General features: G+C 46.9%; 1 protein-coding gene across 1 annotated transcript; it reads right to left on the bottom strand.

Annotated features, from left to right (window-relative positions):
• Positions 1-8,332: 8,332 nt before the first annotated feature.
• On the bottom strand, positions 8,333-9,268 carry LOC140915384 (olfactory receptor 51G2). Its single transcript, XM_073354994.1, has one exon. It carries the CDS (start codon positions 9,266-9,268, stop codon positions 8,333-8,335), a length of 936 nt encoding a protein of 311 aa, XP_073211095.1.
• Between the last annotated feature and the right edge of the window lie 857 nt (positions 9,269-10,125).

Genomic DNA, 10,125 nt, shown 5'->3' with positions numbered 1-10,125 from the left:
AGGATCTAAAGTTTTAGATTACACTACAGTACTTGTGTGAAGTGAATTGAAAAACACTATTTTTTATCATTTTTACTGTGCAAATATTTGTCATAAAAAAGAATAATATAAAGTGAGCACTGTACACTTGGTTTTCTGTGTTACAATAGAAATCAATATATCTGAAAATGTAGAAAAAAATCCAAAATATTTAATACATTTCTATTGGAATTCTATTGTTTAACAGTGTGATTAATCTTTTTATTAATCATGTAAGTTAGCTGTGATTGATCAACAGCGCTACTTGTTACTGTTTATTTTGTCTATTTGTTCCGAAACCACCTCTACTGACACTTCAATTGGGGACAGTTCCTCAGATTTGTCACCTAAAAAGATTGGTTCAGGTGCAGGAATCTTTCTCACATCCCCTGCAGTGAAGACTGATGCAAAGAGTCCATTTATCCTCCCTGCAACAGCTTAATCTTCCTTGAGTGCGCCTTTAACTCTTCAATCTTCCAAGGGCCCCACTCATTGTTTTGCAGGCTGACCACTTCCGCTGTACTTCATAATATTTGCTCTTAGTTTTTGTGTAATTTTCTAATTGTTTTTCAGGTCTTTTGAACTAGTTACACAACCCACATTTAACAAGTATGAGCCACACCTCTAAAAAAATCAGGGGATTGCTTTAAAAATAATGAGATTTAAAAATATACTAATGTGGGGGTCATTTGCATGTGCCTTTGGTGTTTGAGCCTTTGAGGTACACCTGCTTCAGGTTTTCTAGGGCTTTTTTTTTTTCTGCAACTCACTTTTTTTTTTTTTTTAAGAAAACCGAAAGCTGAGATTCCTGTGCAACGTCTTGATCCCAGAAGTTGGGGCTTTAAGAAAGACAGGAAATAGTGCGAGACTCCCAGTAAAATCCCAGGAAGTGGCACTGTTGGCCGTATCTCAAGCGGAGCACCCACAAACGAAGACACTAGGGGTTGGTTAGGGAACATTTCTGGTCACAGAGTTAATCTGTGGCGGATACGCTGGTTCCCTCTGCACTAGGCTACAGAGACCCCGGCTGTAAGTAACAGGGTTACACCACAGGCAGCCGGACATAACGGTGACTGTCTCGCAGATTCACTGGTTTCTGAACAACAGTTCAGAGTGTCTCCTCCTCATGTTCAGGCATGAGACATGCACTCACCCAGCAAGCAAGCAAGCTAGCTCTCTACTGGAACCAAACAACCCTCTCCCCCAGATCTAGCTGTCCCCAAACTTGGAGATGTTGGAAATTTGGATGAAGGGTGTGAGGTCAGTCTCCAGTGCTAAAGCAGATCTCATTGCTCAGGGTGAGGGTGGTGTCAGGATCAGACCAAGGGGCAATGCAGCAGGGCTCTATTCAGCCAGGCTACACTCTCAAAATCCTTCGCTCTTTGAAACCATGTCCTGATTCCCCCTCTTACTGCCGAGCTGCAGGAGGAGTCCAGAACTCTCTCATTAAATGTGCTTTCTAATAACAGGCCTCATCAGCAAGGGGTGTTGAGGAATTCAGGTTCTCCGTCCACTGCCCAAAACTATCCTTATGAGCTGTACAGAGCTGAAATCTCTCTAAGGCACTTAGCTGTGGCCCCAATTATTGTAGCATCCGAGAACCTCACAATGTATAACATATTTTTTTTTTAGTACAATATCCTGTGCAGTAGGGTAGTACTACTAAAACCTCTTGGCAGATCTCAAGGCTAGAAGAGACCATTGTGATCACCTAGTCTGACCAGCTGTATAGCACAGGCCAGAGACCTGCCCCAAAATAGTTCCTACAATGTTACCATATGTCATAAATATAAAGGGAAGGGTAACCACCTCTCTGTATACAGTGCTATAAAATCCCTCCTGGCCAGAGGCAACTTTCTGTTACCTGTGAAGGGTTAAGAAGCTCAGCTAACCTGGCTGGCTCCTGACCCAAAGGACCAATAAGGGGACTAGATACTTTCAAATCTTGGGGGAAGGAAGGCTTTTATTTTGTGCTCTTTGTTTACGTGTTGGGTTTCTCTTGGGACTGAGAGAGGCCAGACAGAAATCCATCTTCTCCAACCCATCCTAATCCAAGTCTCTAATACTGCAAACAGTATAGGTAAGCCAGGTAAAGCGGATTAGTTTATCTTTTGTTTTATGTGAATTTCCCCTGTGTTAAGAGGGAGGTTTATTCCTGTTTTTTTTTTGTAACTTTAAGGTTTTGCCCAGGGGGGATCCTCTGTGTTTTGAATCTGATTACCCTGTAAAGTGTTTTCCATCCTGATTTTACAGAGGTGATTCTTTTACCTTTTCTTTAAATAAAATTCTTCTGTTAAGAACCTGATTAATTTTTCATCGTTCTTAAGATCCAAGGGTTTGGGTCTGTGTTCACCTGTACCAATTGGTGAGGATTCTTATCAAGCCTTCCCCAGGAAAGGGGGTTGGGGATTGGGGGTGGGTATTTGGGGGGAAGACGTCTCCAAGTGGTCTCTTTTCCTGTTCTTTGTTTAAAACACTTGGTGGTGGCAGCATACTGTTCAAGGACAAGGCAAAGTTTGTACCTTGGGGAAGTTTTAAACTTAAGATGGTAAGAATAAGCTTAGGGGGTCTTTCATGCAGGTCCCCACATCTGTACCCTAGAGTTCTGAGTGGGGAAGGAACCCTGACACCATAGTTTTCAGAACTCCCAACAGGGGCAATTTAACAATTTTATTCCAGGTGGAGTTAGGAATAAATCAATAGGAACTCAGCAGTTCAGTCAGATCAAGGATTAAATGCAAGTAGGCGTGCTCTTGTCTAACACTTCAGTTGACTAGATTTAAGCACACAAACATAAGCCATATGTTTAGAACATCCCAAATATTTACCAATATTCTGAGACAGTATTGAGTAATCTATGATGGGGTAGTGCTGGCCAAACACCTCCCTACCAAGGAGTAAACGTGTCAGGAAAAACATCTCCCGCAGGATAGCTCCAGAGGACTGCTCCAAAGTACACTATAGTAGCTAATCTTTTATATCTAACTTCTGCAAAATGCATACGTCACAATGACCTCTACTGGAGCATCACTTTTCTAACTTTCAATAAACCTTTAATATCAGATGCAGCTAGATTCAAGGTTTTCTAGCCACCAAGGTTTTCAGTCTCATTTGTTTAATTGCCTGTCCCCTCCTCCCATTCTGATTAGCAGAAACTGCTAGCTAGATATGACCTTGCTTCTGAAAACCTGTCTCCAAATTGACCCTTAGCTATGTAGTGTTCTATTTCATTAATTTATGGTGGCTGAATGCATATAATGTGGTTGCAATTGGCTTGATCATGTTCTGGGGTATACACACCCCTCAAATCCAAGGCTACATTCCCCTCCTTAAAGTCCACATATCTTTAATATTAAGGCCTTTATCTGTATATAACAAGTTTAGTGAGTTACTTCTGAAGGTCCATCATTAGGCTTAAGGCTCTCAGCTAAGACGAAGCAAGAATCTTCTTGCTGCCACTCTACCGTTTCATCCCTGACCTTGCTTCGTTGAAGACCAGGCATCATATACTAATTTTGGGGAGTACCCATAATCTGTAAAACTGCTGGCTTTTCAACCAATCAATCTTCCTTTGAATCCAGTATATCAGTACTAGGGACACAACAGCCAACACCACGTGAAACATTAGAATCACTATAATTTAATGTCAGGCCAAATTAAACCCCCAGTGATGTGAGGGACCATCTCAACAATGTCTCCCACCAATTTTGTTCTGAATCTCTGATACTGCTGGAAGAGGAGCTGATGACACTAGAGGTCTTCAGCCAAAAGGAAAAGGAGTCATTGGAGAGGTTGCACATGCAGCAGGCTGTATCTGTTCAGATAGGGAGGCAACTGTCTTTATGAAGCATGTTCGCACATTCCCGTGGGGGCCACTTGGCCATCAGGGAAGCTCAGCTCCTTGGCTTAGTGTGCACCAGGTTTAACCCCCATCACAGCCAATGGCAAACTGCAGAAGGCCAAATCACAGGGGACGTGTGGTGATGCTGCCCAACTGAACTGCAGCCCAAGCCCTGCTGCAGGCTCTATTCCTGGAATTAGGTTTTGTTGTCACAGTTTGTATCATTCTGATTAGTCACATGGCTACCTCGGAGACAGGTAAGTGGCAACGATGATTCTGTCACAAATGTGATCTCACTGTAATAAAATAATATAATAACAATAATAATAATGATATAGGACCAGTTTTTTCCCCAGCAGCCTCCTGTCCTGCATTACAAACCCAGGGTGCAGGCCAGGGTAGGGAGATTCTACCAAGCGCCCTACATGGAAATTTCCCTCGGATTGTTCCAGGAGGGGTGGTCCATTCCCTTCTCCCTAAGGCATAACACAGGGCCCCAGGATCCAGGGCGTCCCCAAAGGTATACACAGATCTCAGTGATCCACCTTGAGCGAGGCCCACACACCCACAATCTCTGGGCCTCCACAAATGCTCCTGAAAGCTCCCCAGCTCCCTGGTAGCATAGGTTCATCAGAGATGAGCTACCAGGGTCTGTCACAATAGCCACCACTCACTGAATCTGCTTAAGGGGCATTGCACAGGGTTGAGGGGGTGCACAGAGAGTTGATGGGCAATATACCCCAGCCATAGACTGGTCGAAAGGTTTCATACCTAGAGTGCAGCCATAGACTCTGTCAGTGCAACCTTCATCTATGTTACGAGGGAGAGTCAAATGAAAAGCCTCCAGTTTTTGTTGGGGATCCAGGCAGCTGCAGCTGGACAGCTCATGCACCTGAGCTTTCAGAGAAAAAATATCCATTTTCTATGACAACTCACCCCTAAAAAGTGAATTAAAAGGAAACATTTCAGGTTGGGTCAAAATTCTGTTTTCCAGCCCAGCTCTAGCTCAGCCCAGGAGCCTCTGTCCTCATGCTGCAGGATCACATCCATCAGTGGAACAATTTAAGGACATAAGAACAGCCATATTGGGTCAGACCCCCCGTCCCGGTCCATCTAACCCAGTGTCCTGTCTTCTGAGAGTGGCCTGAGCAGATACTGCAGAGGGAACTAACAGAACAAGGCAATTATTGAGTGATCAGCCCCTGCGGTCTGGTCCAAGCTTCTAGCACTCAGAGACTTTGGGACACCCCAGATCATGGGGCTTCTCTTTCTAAATCTTATATTGAGAAAAAAAGAATATACAAATGGTCATACTGGGTCAGGCCAATGGTCCATTTAGGCCAGTATCTTCCAGGAGTGTCTTCCAAGAGTGGCCAATGCTAGGTAACCCAGAGGGAACGAACAAAACAGGTAATAATCACCTGTCAACCATTCCCAGATTATGGCAAACAGAGGCTAGGTACACCATCCCTGCCCACCCTGGCTCATAGCCATTGATAAACCTATCTTTCATGAATTTATCTAGTTCCTTTTTTAACCCTCTTAGAGTTTTGGCCTTTACAACATCCCCTGGCAAGGAGTTCCACAGGTTTACCCCCCCCCCAATGTATTTATAATGAAATCCAATCCCCACTCAGCCTGCATTGTGTTAGGCTAAATGAGCCAAGCTCTTTCCATTGCCCTAACAATCTGAGGAGCCCTTCTCCATAGCTGTTCCAATCTGAATTCATCATTCTTGAATGAGTGATGAGAATTTAACAGTTTTTCAGTAAAGGTCTCACCAGTACCTGATATAAGGATATTAAAAATTCCCTGTCTCACTGACACATTCTAGGATCTCATCTGCCTTGTTGACAGCCACATCAGATTGGTGGCTCACAGTCATCCTGGGACTAACTAATATAACCAAGTGTTTCTCCTCCTCCGTTGTTTCCAACTTACCCTTGGCTGTATAAACAGGGGTGTAGTGAGTAGAAGTAGGGAAGACTGAAAGGTGGCTTGATGATAGTGTACAAGCACTTTCAGAGGGATGAAATACCAGATACTAATGGGCTCCTTAATCCAGCAGGGTAATTTATAACAAGAAACAATGGCTGGAAACTGAAGACAGACAAATTAAATTTGGAAATGAGGCACACATTTTTAGCAGTGAGGGTGACTAACCAGTCAAGCAACCACCAAGGGAAGTGCTGGATTCTCCTGCTATCTCCAGACCAAGACTTGGCGCCTTCCTGGAAGATATGCTTTAGAGGAACACATGTGGTAGACATTCAGGCACCCTGCCCTTCCCTCTAAGGCAGAGGTGGGCAAACTATGGCCCACAGCCCTTGAGCTCCTGGCCATGGAGGCTCACCCCCAGCCCCTTCCCTGCTGCCCCTCTCCCCCACAGCCTCAGCTCGCTGCGCTGCCAGCACTCTGGGCGGTAGGGGTGCGAGCTCCTGCCAGGCAGCATGGAGGTGTGTCTGGCTCTGGCCGGGCGGCGCGGCTGCCAGTCCTGGTGCTCTGAGCAGCATGATAAAGGGGTCGTGGCGGGGGGGGGCTGGATATCGGGCAGTCAGGGGACAAGGAGCAGGGGGCAATTGGATGTGGTGGAGGTTCTGGGGGATGCAGTCAGAGGACAGGGAGAAGGGGGTGGTTGGATAGGCGTGGGAGTCCCGGGGGGGGGTCTGTCAGTGGGTGTGGGTGTGGGTGTGGCTAGGGATCAGGGCAGTTAGGGGACAGGGACCAGGGGGGGTTGGATAGGGGGTGGGGTTCCAGGGGGGTGGTTAGTTGTGGGGGGTCCTGTGAGGGGGCAGTCAGGGGACAAGGAGCAGGGGGTGTTGAATGGCATGGAGGTTCGGAGGGGGGCAGTCAGAGGGTGGGAAGTTGGAGGGGCGGACAGGTAACGGGGGCCAGGCTGTTTGGGGAGGCACAGCCTTCCCTACCGGGCCCGCCATACATTTTCAGAACCCCGTCGTGGCCCTCAGGCAAAAAAGTTTGCCCACCCCTGCACTAAGGTCCTTGCAATGACTTACTCTCAGCCTGGGACACTTACAACAAGAGCCCCCTTTGTGGAGTTTCATTTATTCAGTCTTCTGTAAAGCACAGACTCTCCTACCTTCCGGCCCCATCTCCCTCCTTTACTCATGAGCCCCCGCCCTCAGCGACCTCCTTGCAGGGGGCTGCATTGGTTTAGGCTTGCTGTATTCCCTGCTTCTCCTTTTCCCCTGAGGCCCTGCCCTCTGCCCAATCTTTTCCCCTAAGCCCCGCCCCCTGCTCTTCCTCTTCCCCTGAAGACCCACCCCTCTGATCAGACCTCAGCTTGATTTTGGTAAGAGCTGCCCAGGGAGCCACTGTGCAGAGCCCCGGACTCACCAGTTTCCCTGGTTTGAACATCCTGGGGGGTGAGGAGACAGGGTGGGGGCTTCTTTCAGGCAGCTTTTATTATGGTCTACCTCTGGCTTGTAGCCTGGGCAGGGGATGGAGCCTTGGGTAATGAGGAGGAGCAGGGGATGGGATCTCAAGGAGGACAACAAGAGGCAGGTCATAGAGGGGATGGGGCTCCTGCACCTGTCCTGCTTTTGCCTTTTGAGAGGTGGTCACCCTACGATGAATGTGCTGGACGGGGATAGGAGCTAGCTGTGTCTTTGTTGGGGAGTTGAGACCCACTTCCACCCCTTTGCATTGCTGGGGCAACACAAACTGAGGGGAGGAGGAGGGAATCTAGGCCTGAGTATCTTGCCAGGCATCCTGTGTCAGGCCCTCACTCACACAGCCAGCTCTGCCCTGCTTTGGTGGGGAGTGGGCTCAGCAGGTGTGTGGTGTGCAGAGCCGTCAACAGGTGAGCTGGGGGCGCTGTGTGAATGGCTTCTCCTGGGGCTCTGACATTAATCATGTCTCTGATACGACTCAGTCACAAGCACCTGGCTGAGGGCGTGGGGGAAGGATGGGTTCCATGCCCCTTGAATAACCCCTGTCCATCGCTGGTGCAGCACCCATGGGTCATGCAGCACCCAGAGCTCTCAGGAAGGGCCAGGACTGCGACTGCAAGACAGCCCTGCACCTTTTTGCAGGGCACTTGTTTTTTAACTAGAGACGGAACAGCTACAGACTGGTGGCAATAGGAAACAACCTCCAAGTCCCTTCTCTTTATTGACTGCATCAACAAGAATAGTGAGATTGGAGCAGCCACCGATGTGGCTTTTTATTAGCCAACATCTCACCTGTCCCCTGGCTCTCCACGAACTCATTCAATTTTGAAATGCTGCTGCCTGCCTTGGTTTGATTCCACCAGTGCATTGCCCTCCCTCAACAGTGTTTAGGGACAGCCCATCACCCATTGCTCCAGGTCTTAGACGCCACCTGAACCACTCTCTACAGAGTGGAGATCAGTAGCTCATGTCCTCTCAGACGTAAGTGTCCAGGATGGAATAGGTGGCCTGTATATTTCATGCCCATATCAGCAGCACAGGATCCAGGTAATGAACTGACTCTTTATTTGACGAATACCCTGATTATCCTCGCACGAAGGTGTTTGCTTTTCACACTGTACACAATTGGGTTCATCAGGGGTGGGACAAGCAGGTAGACATAGCCCAGGAGAATCTGAAGCAAGTGAGAAGAGTTGTTCCCAAATCTGTGTATCACAGATAAGCCAATTTCTGGTGTGAAGAAGAGCAAGACGGCGCAGAGGTGGGACATGCAGGTGTTCAGGGCCCTGAGGCTCTCCATGGGGGACGCGACGCTCAGCACTGTTTTGATGATCATCACATAAGAGAGAAAGATGAGGAACAAATCCAACCCAACTGTTAAGAGCTTAACAGACAATCCATAGATGCTGTTGACTGTGATGTCTGAACAAGCCATCTTCATGACCTCCTGGTGCAGGCAGTAGGAATGGGAGAGGATATTGGCTCGACAATATCGGAACCGTTTAAGGAGAAAGGGGACTGGGAATACTAGGACCACCCCTCTTAGCACAAACACCAGTCCCAGTTTGGCTATTCTTGGTGGAGTTAAGATGGAAGCGTATCTCAGTGGGTTACAGATTGCAACAAAACGGTCAAAGGCCATCAGCAACAGCATGGAGGATTCAGTTAATGAAAGTGAGTGGATGAAGAAGACCTGGGCAAAACAGGCATCGAGGCTGATCTCCCTAGAGTTAAACAAGTATATGCCCAGTATCGTTGGCATGGTGGATAACGATAAACCAAGGTCTGTGACAGCCAACATGGAAAGGAAAATGTACATGGGCTCATGGAGGCTTGGATCTGTTTTTATAATGAACAGAATGACTGAATTTCCTAATATCGAAATAACATACATGAAACAGAAGGGGATAGAGATCCAGAGATAGATGTCTTCCTGCCCAGGTATCCCTGTGAGAAGGAAGACTGCAGAGTTGAATTTGGTGTCATTGAGAGCTGACATAATGTACTGGGCTGGTCCGAGGTGTTTTGAGCTTTCTTTCCTGAAAAGAAAAAGAACAGGAGACTAGATAATATTTAACTAGACATGTTTCTGATCTCAGGGGAAGGCTAGAGAATCCCATGAGCTGAAGGAAGATTAGCAAAAATATTGTCTTGGTTCTTCATCACTGATAGGAAGATAGGCATTGCCAGATTGGATCAGACCTGTAGTCCGTATAGCTCAATATCCAGTGGTCAGTTCCAGATGCTGTAGAGGACAATCCAAGAAGCTCTGCATTAGGCAACTATGAGATAAACTGCTCTCAGGGAATGTTTCCCCCTGACACCTACTAGTTAGAGACATATTTTTGGTATAAATAAAGAAGGTTTAAAGCCCTTACAGATTCTTTTAAAAACTCCCATTATTGTAATTTAATTTTCTGCTTAGCCATATGAACATCCCATTCCTCTTTGAATCTCTCTGAGTTCTTGGTCCCATTGATATCTTGTGGCTGGGAGTTCCACAGCCTACTTGAGCACTATGTGATTTTACAGTTGTGACTTTACCACACACACAGTTTCTTGCCCTCCATGTCTGAGTGTGCCCCATTGTATCATGACATGTGTGTAAACACATGGTGATAATGGTCATTGTATTTATCTGTGCTGCATAGAAGCTATTGTGGTAAACCCAGGACAAACAGCTACAAAAGGGGGGTAGTAATTAGTCCCAGGGGATTAAAAGGCACCTCCCTATCCACTGTGGAGAGAGAACCACTGGGCAATAAGGTTCAGCTGGAAAACAGGTTGCTAGGGAACCAATTAGGTTCAGCTGACTCCAACTACTTGGGACCTTTTTAAACCCTCCCCTGGGTGGTT

The sequence above is a fragment of the Lepidochelys kempii genome, chromosome 1 (assembly GCF_965140285.1).
Source record: "Lepidochelys kempii isolate rLepKem1 chromosome 1, rLepKem1.hap1, whole genome shotgun sequence".
Classification (NCBI taxonomy): Eukaryota; Metazoa; Chordata; order Testudines; family Cheloniidae; genus Lepidochelys; species Lepidochelys kempii.
The sequence above is the reverse complement of the archived record's forward strand: the minus strand, read 5'-3'. Positions and strand labels throughout refer to the sequence as shown.

Excerpts from the sequence above, each read along its gene's own strand:
- LOC140915384 (XM_073354994.1), bottom strand. The coding sequence starts at position 9,268 with ATGTCAGCTCTCAATGACACCAAATTCAACTCTGCAGTCTTCCTTCTC.